This window comes from Carcharhinus amblyrhynchos, chromosome 1, assembly GCF_965287045.1.
Source record: "Carcharhinus amblyrhynchos chromosome 1, sCarAmb.v2.hapA, whole genome shotgun sequence".
Lineage (NCBI taxonomy): Eukaryota > Metazoa > Chordata > Chondrichthyes > Carcharhiniformes > Carcharhinidae > Carcharhinus > Carcharhinus amblyrhynchos.
The window spans coordinates 31041609-31055775 of record NC_137324.1 but is presented as its reverse complement, the minus strand read 5'-3'; the positions used below and the strand labels follow the sequence as shown (position 1 = coordinate 31055775).

General features: G+C 41.5%; 1 protein-coding gene across 4 annotated transcripts in view; it reads right to left on the bottom strand.

Moving 5' to 3' along the window:
* The window catches only part of ctif (CBP80/20-dependent translation initiation factor), a 263224-nt gene that overhangs the window by 169347 nt on the left and 79710 nt on the right, over nucleotides 1-14167 (bottom strand). For all 4 annotated transcript variants that reach the window (XM_080206055.1, XM_080206007.1, XM_080206130.1 and 1 more), the window contains exons 2-3: nucleotides 4258-4443; nucleotides 40-120 (exon numbers count right to left, since the gene is read on the bottom strand). In XM_080206055.1, coding sequence (XP_080062181.1) covers nucleotides 40-120; nucleotides 4258-4434 — 258 coding nt within the window. In that variant the 5' untranslated portion in view covers nucleotides 4435-4443. The remainder of the gene's footprint in view (nucleotides 1-39; nucleotides 121-4257; nucleotides 4444-14167) is intronic.

The window sequence follows — 14167 nt, the reverse complement described above, 5'->3', positions numbered from 1 at the left end:
TACTGACACAAGGTATTGTGCACTGCACTGACAGTTTACCTGATTGATTTGTTTGCGGGAGTTCTTCTCCTTTGGGGAGGACCAGTTTACATTTAGAGTGTCTGCAAAGTCTTCATTCCACTGTGGGCAAAACAGATGATTGTTCAACAAAGTACCCAGTGTAGGTACACCAGCATTCAATACATTCCTTTATTACAACAGTGATTATATTTCAAAAGTAGTTAATTGGCTATAAAGCACTTTGGCTTGTTCCATGGTCATGAAAAGCACTATTTAAATACAAGTCTTTCTTCTCTACACACTGAGTCATTCCAAGTTTCTCAAAAATAAGGTAACGGGCAGATTTTGTGGTTTCCCTGACTTCCTGAGAGGTTCCCTCTCTTCAACCTAGTCATATGGATTCGAAACATTAAAACTGTTTCTCTTTTCACAGATGCTGCCAGACCTCCATACAGCATTTTCTGTTTTTACTTCATATTTCCAGCATCTGCAGTATTTTGCTTTTATTTTAGTGTCTGTTTGAGGTAAGCAGTTTAATGCATTTGCAGTAACCAGCGGTGTGGAGCAAGGATGCATTGTTGCTCTCCAACTATTCAATCCCCCATCTTGTCGCAATACTTGAGGAATCCATCAGGGACATGCCAAAGGCATCAACCTTAGGTTTCATTCAGGATGTTTTTCAATCACTTCAGAGATCGCATGCTTCCAACAAAGTTACATAGACAGTTACCCTAGAGCTTCTATATGCAGATGACCAAGTCCTAGCTGCCCACAATAAGGCAGACATCCAGACTATGGCAAACAAGTTCTCAACTGCTGCTTAAATCCTTGGGGCGTGATCTTACTACCCATTCACACCACGATTTTGCTGCAGCAAAGACAAAGATTTTGGTGTCAAGCCAAATGTCCGTTCACTGCAGAGAGATGGGAAAATCCTCCTGGCGTGAACGGTCAGAAAATTCCATCCATCGTTTCCAAATCAGTGTCTCTGAGACCAAGGCCATGTTTCCAGCCAGCACCAAGCATCTGCTATGAAGCACCGGATATTACTATTTGTAGTATAAGGCCCAAGGCAATAGAAAACTTCTTGTACCCTGGTAGTGCGCTCTGCAGGGACGTCATCATTGATGAAGCTATCAATCGAGACAAACATGCGGATTACAAGCAGGAGTAGGCCATTGGGCCCCTTGACCCTGCTCCGCAACCAGAAAGCAAGTTTGGCTTATGGTCAACTCCATGATTGTGTTTTCAGTATTTGATTAATATTCAGAAACTTTCCATTGGCAGGAGAGTTAGTAACAGATTTAAGACATTGGGAAAGGAACCAAAGGCAACATGAGAAGAAAGTTTGTGAAGCAAGTAGTTTTGATCTGGAATTTGTGATTTAGAATGCCGGGCCAGAAAGAATATTGGAAACAGATTTAATATTTACTTCCAAAGGGCAATTTGATAAGCATTTGAAATGGTTGAAACTGCAGTGCTACGAAGGGGCAGAGGAATGGGCCTAAATTGTCTGGTTCTTTCAAAATGCTGAGACAGGCAGATGACTCATATTTTATGCTATATGACAAAATTTATAACAATGTGGTAAAACATTCCAAGGCATTTCCAAGAGCACAAATTAGACAAATATAGAGAGACAAACAAATGAGTTATTTGTGTGGAGGAAACCCAAAGTATTGGCCAAAGAGGTCTGTTTCATGGAGAGAATTAAAGGAGAAGGGAAGGTGAAAAAGTGAATTGTTTTAGGGAAAGAATCATAGAAGCTGAGGCCTGCAGAGCTACAGGCAGAGCTATCAATACAGAAGAGTGAGAGTCACAAAAACAGAGAGTTCAGGGGGCTGGAGGACCCTATAGAAAAGGGCAAGACTGTGAATAAATTAAATGCAACAATGGGAATTTTAAATTTGAGGCATTAGTGAACCAGGAAACAATGTAGATCAGCATAGGAGAGGAATGATGGGCAAGCAGAACTGGACATAGGATAACATACATACAGGAGATTTCTGAATAAGTTGAAGTTCACGTTGTGTAATGAATAGGATGCCATCCATTTGCTGTATAGTTAAATTTGGAGGCACCAGTGGAATGGGTGAGTGTTTAAATGACAGAGGATGGAAAGAGAAATTGGGGCGTATTTAAAAATAATAATGTATTCAAGAACTCTGGATAGCAAAGGAACATTAGAAAGAAGGAACATTGTAAAGCCAGGGATTATTGGTGATCCTTTATTTGAAAAGAAAGCTGATGATGGCAATTTTGAAAGGAAGTGAAACAGTCCCCAGGGAGAAGTAACCATTTCCTTCCAATATTAAAGGTGAGAAATACATTGAGGCCAATATGGAGACCAAATATGGGGACCAAAGCTGCACACTCTATTCTCAATGTGGTCTCACCAAACCCCATTTAATTGTAGCAAGATGTTTTAATTTTTGTATTCCAATCCCCTTGCAATAAAGGACAAGACGAAATGTGATTGTTGAATTATTTTTTGTACCTGCACAATAACTTTCTCCTTGTAGCACATCTATGTCTCTCTGAACATCAATATTTACAAATTTCAGCTTTTAAAAAATATCCTGCTTTTCTATGCAGATAACGAAAGTGAATACCTCACACTTCATGATACTGCATCTATGGCCTTGTTGGCCACTCACTTAACCAATCCATATCCCTTTGCAGCCTCTTCGTGTCCTCCTCATGGCTTGCATTTCCACCTAACTTTGTAACATCAACAAACCTAGATAGCTGTCTCTTTGGTGGAGCAATGAAAATCTATTAAGTGCGAGAGGCTGAATAAGGGGAGTTCAGATACATCAAAGAGTTGTGAGACTGGGATTGACTAGAGATAGGGAGGAGGATTTTTTGAAAACAAGGATGAGAACCTTAAAGTCAAGCTATTGATTGACTGGAAGCCAATCAGCAAGCACAGGATTGATAAGGGAATGGAATTTACTGCGAGTTAAGACACAAGACCTTTGGATGACTTTTAAATTTATAGAGGATAAAACTGTGGGAGACCAGTCATGACTGCATTAGAATTGTCAAGCCTGGAGTTCACAAAGGCTTGCATGAGGATTTCAGTAGCAGATGAGTTGAGACAGACCAAAGGCGGACGATGTTACGCAAGTGAAAATAGGAGGCCTTGGTGATGACATGATTATGAAGTTACATGTTTACCTTAGGATCAAATGTGACACCACTGTTGTGAACAGGCTGGCTTAATGTTAGTCTGCTGCCAGGGAGTGGAATGGAACCAATAGTAGGAGATGAAGTTGGGAGTAGGGATGGAAAGCAATGGCTTCAGTCTTCCCAATATTTAATCATAGAATCCCTACAGTGCAGAAGGAGGCACCAACAACAATCCCACCCAGATCCTATCCCCATAACCCCACATATTCACCCTGCTAATCCCCCTGACACTGAGGGACAATCTAGCATGGCCAATCAACCAAACCCGCACATCTTTGGGGTGTGGGAGGAAACCAGAGCACCCGGAGGAAACCCATGCAGACACGGGGAGAATATGCAAACTCCATGCAGACAGTCACCTGAGGCCAGAATTTGAACCCAGGCTCCGGATGCTATGAGGCAGCAGTGCTAACCATTGTGCAAACATGCCCCCAAAATCTGTGTGGGTTTTGTCTGGGTGCTCTGGTTTCCTCCCACAGTCCAAAGATGTGCAGGTTAGGTGGATTGGCCATGCTAAATTTCCCTTTAGTGTCCCAAGATGCGTAGGTTAGCGGGACTAGTGGAGTAAATTTATGGGGTTATGGAATTAGGCCGGAGTGGGCCTGGTTAGGATGCTCTTTCAGAGTCGGTGCAGATTCAATGGGCCAATTGGCCTCCTTCTGCAATGATCTGGGGACCAGGGAATCCCGCCATGACAGATGGTGTATTTTGAATTCAATAAAAATATCTGGAATTAAGATGTGACCCTAGAGCCATAGCAATACGGCTCTAGGGTCACACTAGGGTCGACTCTCAACTGCTCTTGGAGTTGAAAAGTTCCTACTATGATTATTACAAGTAATTGCTCCCAGGATTTCGAAACTATGCAACTTATTCCCTTCAGTCTACATCTGCTGGATCTTGCACTGTGGGTCACGGCAGTTTACCCAATTAAATGTAGCCTGCAGCTCACACCATGGGCACAAGTAACAAAAGAACAATGTAGAACAACCTCATTCAAACAGGAGTATTCAGTATTATCCTCTTGTGCTGACTTGGCAATACAGTCCAGAAATTACCACATACCTGTGAGTTTGGCGGTGTCTTTTCACTGTCTGCATCAGTTTCTGGTTTGTCTGTGAGTAACCCCTGAACCTGGTATTCTAAGACGTAGCTGTCAATGAATCGTTCCAGTTCTTCTATTTCCTGGGAACGGTTACTTCCAGCCTCTGAGGAGGCAGAGGCTACTGAGGAGTTTTCCATATCTATGCTCTAGAATGGACCAAAGGAAAAAACAAATTAGATGTTTTAAAATCAACTTCAAAAATGTATTGTGCACATAACACATAGACATTTTTTCCTTTCTTCTCTTGCAGCGTAGGTACAATTATCTCTGAGTAATATAAAGAAAGGACAGTGGAAGCAGTGGAGGAGTGTGGAGAAAAGTCAAAAAATAGAAGGAACAGAAGCAGAAATAGGCCATATGGCCACTTGAATCTTCACTGCCATTCAATAAGATCAAGGCTGACCTTCGGCCTCAACCCCACTTTCCTGTCTGATCTCCAAATCCCCTAAGAGTCTTAAAAAATCTATCAGGGCAGGATTTTTCTCTTTCTTTGCAGCGTGTTTGGTGGTGGAAAGCAGTGCGCTCATGAACTCTTATAGTCCTGCTGTAATCAATGGGGTTTTGCAATGAACACGCCCTTCAACGCTGGGAAACCAGCGGTAGGGGTGCACTGTCGATTGGATGGTAAGATCCTGCCAGCGTAGCAACAGCAAGATTTCAGTATCAGTCTCCGTAACTGAGCATCCACAATCCTCTGGGGTAGAGAATTCCAAAGATTTGAATGAAGATTCATCTCAGTTCTAAATGTTTGACATCTTGTGGTGATGTGTAACTCCATGATTTTTAATCACTAAACCATACATCAGAATACTTTTGGAAGCTTCTTAGTCAATTTTTTAAAATCTTTAATATGTTGGACCTGCACTAATGATCCAGAGACAGTAGGATCAAAACCCAGCATGAAAGTATAAAAATCTAAACTGGGTTAAAAATATTTTGGAAATAAAAGATTATCAGTATAAGGAATCATGAAGTTATCAAACAGTCAAAACAAAGAACCAAGTATTTCACTCAAGACCTTTTGGAAAACAAACCAGCTTCTTTAGCTAGTCTGGAATACATGTGACTCCAGTTTCATTAGTATATTGTGGAGTTGTTAAGCCAAATAGCCTTTGACTGTGAGGTAAATATCTCTATGGTTCTAAATGGTTCACTATTATCTGCCCTCTGAAGTGTCTTAACAACCACAAAGTTATCAAACTTGCATAGATACACTGCTGGTTAATGAATTTAAGCCTTACCAGCAATGTCTACATCCCAAGACTGAACATTCACAAAAAAATGGCGGGCGTAGATTCTGTTCTTTAATTAAAAAGAAAATTCAATCTTCTGAAAACTAAGCCCAACTGGGAATTATATTAAGCTCTCAATACAAGAGAGATATGGCAAAAGAAAAACTAGAAATCATTAAACAGATATCTTAAAATCACAGAAACAATCTCCTTCCATGTAAATTCATCAATTTAGTTTGATTTTATTGAGTCAGCAGAATGATCAAGATGGACTAAATAATCTGAACAATTGAAGTCTGAAACAATTTTAAGTAAGGAGATAGAATTGAATGTAGGTTTTTTTTATTCATTGAATATAGGCACTGCTTCACATTAATATATATTAATATATTTGATGTGGAAATCAGATGAAATTTTGCACTATGTTCAACTGTCTGATCCTGAAGCCACACAAAATTAATTTGAAAAAACATTTTAATTGTGAGTAAAGTCACAATTTCATGAAAGATGGGTTCAAATAAAGAGGACATAATAAACTCAGATAATGGACTCTTTCACTATAACCTTCCACTGCTAGACTGGATATGGCATTTGTCATAGAAATATAAACTGTGATCATACTGCATTGGGTCCAGAAGTCAAGACACTGCCTAAAAGATTATATTGCGATCCCAAGTTGACCCTCAATAATGCAATAACTCACATGAAAGGGAGTCTCATTGAACAGTAAGTAGTGATTAGATTGTAGCTGGTAAGAAAGTCAAGTATCAATCAATTGAAAAGGGAAGACTATTAAAGACTGGAAAAATGAATGCAGTAATCAAAACATATTCCAAAAGAAGATTATAGAAGGGAAATGAAGACCACAGAAGAACTAAAACAAAATCTGAGGTCACGTATTAACCCACACAAGAATAGCTTCTTCCCTGCTGCCATCAGATTTTCGAATGGACCTAACTTGCATTAAGTTGATCTTTCTCTACACCCTAGCTATGACTGTAACACTATATTCTGCACATTCTTGTTTCCTTCTCTATGAACGGTATGTTTTGTCTGTATAGCACTCAAGAAACAATACTTTTCATTGCATGGGGCGGCATGGTAGCACAATGATTAGCACTGCTGCTTCACAGCTCTAGGGTCCTGGGTTCGATTCTTGGCTCGGGTCACTGTCTGTGTGGAGTTTGCACATTCTCCTCGTGTTGGCATGGGTTTCCTCCAGGTACTCTGCTTTCCTCCCACAGTCCGAAGATGTGCGGGTTAGGTTGAATGGCCATGCTAATAAATTGCCCCTTGGTGTCCAGGGTAGAGGGATTAGTGGGTATATGTAGGGATATGGAGGGTAGGGTGTAGGTGGGATTGTGTTTGATGCAGACTCAATGGGCTGAAGGGCCTCTTTCTACACTGTAGGGTCCTATGATGATGATTCTATGCATGTTAATTTTTGTGCCAATAATAAATCAAATCAAAAAAATTGTGATGAATATCCCAGCTATTACCTATGGCTACAGAAACAAAATGCTATAGGTACTGGTGCCTTTTGTAAATATGCCAGAAAAAAAAGCAGCTGGTAATTTTGCAGTGGATCTAGAAAGAATGAAAACACAATGATAAAAAGAGATAATGCTCAGATTGTAAAACTGTACCCTGCAAAAGTCATGCTAAGGTTTAAAAGTGACAACAAGAGTAAGTGTCTCATTAATTAGAGAAAGGCAGACAGACATACATCACATACAGAAGAGGGAAAAATACAGAAACAAAATTGTATTATGAAGCACTCTTCCAATTTGCAGAGTAACCCAAAGTGCCTCAAGATTTTGGGTGAATGGAATATTAAACTCAAACCTAATTCAAGCTATTTTCACTACCAGTTCCTCAGAAATGTCTCAGTTTTTCTCATAGCAAAATAGAATGAAGGTTTGACTAGAATGGAAGAATCACAGAATCTCTACAGTGCAGAAGAGGCCATTCAGCCCACTGGATCTGCACCAACTCCCTGACAAAGCATCTTGCCCAGGTCCTCTTCCCCACCCTATCCCCGTAACCCCACACATTTCCCATGGTTAATCCATCTAACCAACAGATCTTTGGACACTGAGAAGTAACTTTATGCGATGAAACCACCTAACCTGCACATTTTTGGACTGGGTTGAGTGAGTGCAGAAGTGCAGAAACCTACAAACCAGCTTGCAGAGTTGTTAATATCTCAAAACCAAATGCCGATGACTGCAGTTCTGTGGACTCAATCTAAAGTTAAATGTGAATGTGTCTTTGGAGAAACATATTATCATCTTCTCAATTGATAGCAAATCCAGGTCAATTGGAAGGGAAAGGTCTTTTCAAGTTTGAATGCCTTTACTGGACACTATGGATTCATCTGACAGAGTTCGTAACCTCCATTCCTATCCATCTCTATAGACTAGAATGTAATTTGCCTTCAGCTCCAGCATTATTTCACACATTTTCAGTGATGCTTGTCAATATAACTGGGCAGGATAGGGTGGTGGTTATATCACTGGACTAATAATCTAGAGATCAACAATATCGAGAACACAAATACTAATCTAAATTTGGTAACTTGAATTCAGGCAAAATATAACAATAGAAAACTAATCACAAAGAAGTGACCACAAAGCCTCTGATTGTCAGGAAATTTGTTACGGTCACGTCATACATCCAGAAAGTTCATTCGGAGATGGGCACTTTACATTTAAAAATATCATGGGACATAGACATTATGGATGGAATTTTACCGGCATGTCCGCCCAAGGCTCGTAAGATCACGCCCGATGCCAATGGAGAATGTTGTTCTGTGAGCCTTGCCTGCCCCAATTTCAGGGTGGGCGTGCCGGTAACATCAGGGCCTATTTCTGCACAAAATTTTCTCCAAAGAGTCACTTGGCATCTCTCGTGGTTTCTTAGACAGAGACAGGCATGTCTGACTGTACCTCTGGGAAGTAAATTAAAATGCAAATGGCCTTCCCAGATACTGAGTGACTGCCTGTCACTGTTTCAACAGAAGAGAAACTTCAGTGGCTAATCAGAGCTGGAATATTAATGAGATAGCAAAAACCCTCCATTGTGCAGTGCATTGCTTAGCCGTCAACTCATTGTGCAGAAAATGGAAAACATCGATACTGGTGTCACGTGACTGCAACTGCTTGTAGTAAGAAATATCTGGAAGTACCTTATTAATTCACATGGACAGTACAAAGTCAGGGCAGGTCAGTCAAGGAAATGAAGACTAGAGGGAAGCCAAAGGGAGGATCTTGTCTCAAAAGTCACCTTAGACGAAGAATTGCGTCTTATTTGTTTTTTTTGCCAGGGTATCATTTTTCACTACAGGGACCCAGACAACTTCAACTGGAAAACCAGAGGCTTGCTATTGTTTAAATTCATTGCCAGAAACTTCTGACCCTCATTTTTCTTTACAGCATCAAGATGGAATCTTTCAGGCCTGCAACGCTTCAACTACCATATTAAGAACCACTTAGAAGTTAACTTTTTTAACCTTTAAGAAATGTAATTGCATGCTACATTTTTAAAAATCATCTTTTTCTCAGTGTTCTCTAATATGTGTGAGGAGTGAGCTGTTGCAATTACATTTTGAGTGCTGTGATAAATAAATAACAGATTCTCTCTTTTGATTTAAAAACATAAAAACTATTTGACTCGGCAACTTTAAGGGCGTTCAAATGGTCAGTGGATAGGCATATGGATAACATATATAAGATAATGAAAGGGATGGATAGGGTAGAGGTAGAGAGATTCTTCCCGCTCAGAAAGGACAGCAGGACGAGAGGACACAGTCTCAAGATAGGGGGGCGGCGGGGGGGGGAGCAGTTTAGAACAGAGTTGAGGAGGAACTTCTTCACTCAAAGGGTGGTGAATCTCTGGAATTCTCTGCCCGTTGAAGCGGTGGAGGCTACCTCACTAAATATATTTAAGACACGGGTAGATAGGTTTTTGGTAGACAAGGGAATTAAGGGTTATGGGGAGAAAGCGGGAAAGTGGAACTGAGCCACTTCAGATCAGCCAATGTCTTATTGAATGGCGGGGCAGGCTCGAATGGCTAGATGGCCTACTCCTGCTTCTACTTCTTATGTTCTTATTGGAATAGTTTAGGTTAGAGGGTCATTAGATTCATTCCACTGGTCAGCACAACATCCAGGGCCAAAGGGCCTATACTGCGCTGTAATGTTCTATAAAATTATCCCACAGTTTTCCCTAATTATAAATGGATTGCAAATGTTCTTCAGGCAAGGAGATCTACTGTTCTCACCTATTCTAACCTTTATGGGATTTTTCACTCTAACTTAGCCAACTCTTCTTTTCCCTTCAAAATGGTCTAATAACTAGCTTTGTTGTCAGCAATTCAAGAAAGCAAATCGCCACCAGCAAGAGAATGTCTACTCCACAGGATAAATCCAATCTGATCAAATACAGCCTTATCAGTCTACTTTCGATCATCAGCGAAGTGACAGAAAATGTCATCAACAGTGCTATCAAGTGTCACTTTAACAGCACGAGTCCACTCACTGGTACCCAGTTTGGGTTTTGCCAGGACCACTCAGTCCCTGACTTTATTACAATCATGGTCCAAACATGAACAAAAGAGCTGAACTCAAGAGGTATGAGATTGACAATCCTCATCAGCTAGACGACATTTGACGAAGAGTAGCATCAAGCAACCCTGGTAAGACTGAAGTCAATGGGAACAAGGGGTAAAACTTGCCACTGGCTGGAGTTATAGCTCGTACAAAGGAAGCTGGTTGTGGCTTTTGGAAGCTAATCAGCTCAGCTCCAGGACTTCAGTGCAAGTGTTCCTCAGGATGGTATCCTAGGCCCAACCACCTCCCTGTCATTATAAGGTAAGAAGTAGGAATGTTTGGTGATGATTGCACAGTGTCCAGTTCTATTTGCAATTGATACTAAAGCAGTGTATATCCATTTGCAAACAACAGAACAAAATTTCAGTTCGGGCTGACAGTAGCAAATAACATTTGCACCGTACAAGTCCAGACAATGGCCATCTCAAACAGAAAATAATCTAACCATCTCCCCATGACATTCAATGGCATTACCATCGCTGAATCCACCACTATCAGTATCCTGGGGATTACCACTGATTAGTAACTGAACTGGACTAGCCATATAAAAATACAGAGGCTACAAAAGCAGGCCAGAGGTTGGGAATTCTGCAGTGAGCAATTCATCTCTTGTTTCCCAAAGTCTGTCTGTGATCTACAACGCATAAATCAGGAGTGTGTTGGAATACTCTCCACCTGCCTGGATGAGGGCAGCTCCGACAACATTCAAGGTCAACATCATTCAGGGCAAAGCAGCCTGCTTGATCACCTTCAACTTCCACTCCCTCCAACACTGACATAGAGTGCAACAGTGTTTATCATATATCACTGCAGTGACTCACCAAGGTTTCTTTGACAGTACCTTTCAAATCTGTGACCTCTACCATCTGGAAGGACACCACTACTTGCAAATTTTCCCTCCAAGCTACAAACTATCCTAACTTGAAACCATATCGCATTCCTTCATTGTCGCTGGATCAAAATCCTGGAACTCCTTTTCTAATAGCACAGTGGTGAACCAGCAGCAAATGAACCACAGAGACTCAAGAAGGCAGCTGACCACCACGTTCTGGGGCAATTAAGATGGGAAACTAATGCTAGCTTTAGCTGTGACACCCCCATCTCATGAATGAATAAAAAAATTCCCAATCCAGAGATTGAATTTTTTCCTTATAGGTCTGGCAAGATTCCACTAAATGCAGAGATTCACCAGTAGTCATGATGTGGGTATGCCGGCGTTGGACTGGCGTAAACACAGTAAAAAGTCTGACAACACCAGGTTTTAGTCCAACCGATTTATTTGATAATAGACTCACAAGCTTTCGGGGTTAGTTCCTTCGTCAGGTGAATGGAGAGTTCTGGCCTCAGACAGAGCATATAAAGCACAGACAGTTTAGAGATTACTGATTAGAATGCGAATCCTTACACCTAACCTGCTGTTCAAGACCTGAAGTGGCTGACAATGTGAGTGGAAGGAGCACTGATCACGGGTTAAAGAGATGTGTATTGTCTCCAGACAGTACAGTAAGTGAGGTTTTGCAAACCCAGGCAAGTCACGGAGGTTACAGATAGTGCGACATGAACCCAAGATCCCTGTTGAGACCGTCCTCATGTGTGCGGAACTTAGCTATCAGCCTCTGTTCAGCGACTGTTTCAGTGTTCTGTTCGAACACTTCAGTGGTCACGGGCATTCAGCCTCTGACCTTCGGGTAAGCATTCTCCAAGGCGGCCGTCACGACACACGACAGCGCAGAGTCGCTGAACAGAGACTGATAGCCAAGTTCCGCACACATGAGGACGGTCTCAACAGGGATCTTGGGTTCATGTCGCACTATCTGTAACCCCCGTGACTTGCCTGGGTTTGCAAAACCTCACTTACTGTACTGTCTGGAGACAATACACATCTCTTTAACCTGTGATCAGTGCTCCTTCCACTCACATTGTCAGCCACTTCAGGTCGTGAACAGCAGGTTAGGTGTAAGGATTCGCATTCTAATCAGTAATCTCTAAACTGTCTGTGCTTTATATGCTCTGTCTGAGGCCAGAACTCTCCATTCACCTGACGAAGGGACTAACCCTGAAAGCTTGTGAGTCTATTATCAAATAAATCGGTTGGACTAAAACCTGGTGTTGTCAGACTTTTTACTGAGATTCACCAGGACAGGGCAAATGAGTCAAGTCTGTCTTAATAAGCTGTGAGGAGGAGGAATTATGTAGGGTATAACAAGTATAAATTCTCAAAATACAATCATGTTTTTGGGAACTTTACATGATGTAGAGAATATGAATGCCTTTGAATGTTAGCAAGAACCATCACTTTTTTTTATCCTATGGGCTTGTATCCATTGGAGTATATAAGAGGCTATGTTATTGAAACATATAAGATCCTGAGAGGACTAAATAAGGTGAACATAAGAACATAAGAAATAGGAGCAGGAGTAGGCCATCTAGCCCTTCGAGCCTGCCCCGCCATTCAATAAGATCATGGCTGATCTGTCGTGGCTCAGTTCCACTTTCCCGCCCTCTCCCCATAACCCTTAATCCCCTCTCTTATCAAGAACCCATCAACCCGCTTCTTAAAAATATTTAGCGAGGCAGCCTCCACCACTTCAACGGGCAGAGAATTCCAGAGATTCACCACCCTTTGAGTGAAGATGTTCCTCCTCAACTCCGTTCTAAACCACCTCCCCTTTATCTTGAGGCTGTGCCCCCTAGTCCTACTGTCTTTTTTGAGCGGGAAGAGTCTCTCCACCTCTATCCTATCCATCCCATTCATCATCTTATACGTCTCAATGAGATCTCCCCTCATTCTTCTAAACTCTAACGAGTACAAGCCTAGTTTATTCAGCCTCTCCTCATAGCTCAACCCCCTCAACTCCGGTATCAGCCTAGTAAACCTCCTCTGCACTCCCTCCAAGGCCAAAATATCCTTGCGCAGGTGCGTGAATGCTGAGTAGTAGTCCTGATCTCCCTTGTGGCGAGATCAGGACTAAGGGATACATTTTTAAAATAAGGGCTCTCCCATTTAAGACGGAGAGGAGGAGAATTTTTTTCTCTTGGTGTCAGTAGTGTGTGTGTTAGGTTGACTGGCCATGCTAAAGTGTTAGGGGATTAGCCGCGTAAATATGTGGGATTACGGGAATAGGGCCTGGTTGGGATGGTGGTCAGTGCAGACTCGATCAGCTGAATGGCCTCTTTCTGCACTGTAAGGATTCTATCATTCTATGAGTCTGTACAACTCTCTTTCTCAGATAGCAGTGGAGGCTGGGTCATTGAATTAGATTCTTGATTGATAAGGGAGCTAAAAGACATGGGGGTAAGAAGCAAAGTTGAGTTGAGGCCACAGTCAGATCAGCCATGATTTTACTGAATGGCAGATCAGGCTTGAGGGGCTGAATGGCCTACACCCGCTCCTAGGTTGTACGCTCATATATATTTGACAGTAGAATCATTGGAGAAGTTTGCACTCTGTTTTTAAAGTTATTTTCTTCCTTTATATGGCCTCCCTGCCTACAGATCTGCTGTAACAGTGAAGATGGTATGTGACTTCTCTCTGGCCTCTGTCAACATTACACAAAATTAGTTGCCATGAGGGCTGAATGAGCACCCAGTGAGTAACTGATATTCCAACATGGATGGTACTGCAGCCAAAATCAATCCACTACTCATTCTGCACCGACACACAACACAACCAAAGTCCAGAACTAGGACTTTACTGGTTGTTACAGCTCAGTACTGGGTGTGAGCTGTTTGGCACTCAAAACTGATGATAAAGCTGACACACACACACACACACACACACACAGACACACACACACACACACACACACACACACAGGGACTTATGTTTTATTTTTAAAACCGAAATTAAGAAAAAGACATCTTCAATTTTTAGAAGTCAAGATTTTTACAGTAAAATTATACCCATTCCATAATATTCATTACAATAATTGTCCACTTTAGCAATCTGCTCATGAAAAAACTAAAAAGATTTAGCAAAATAAAAACTAGGCCGAGTTGCTTTTGAAAAGATCCTGGCAAACTCTCAG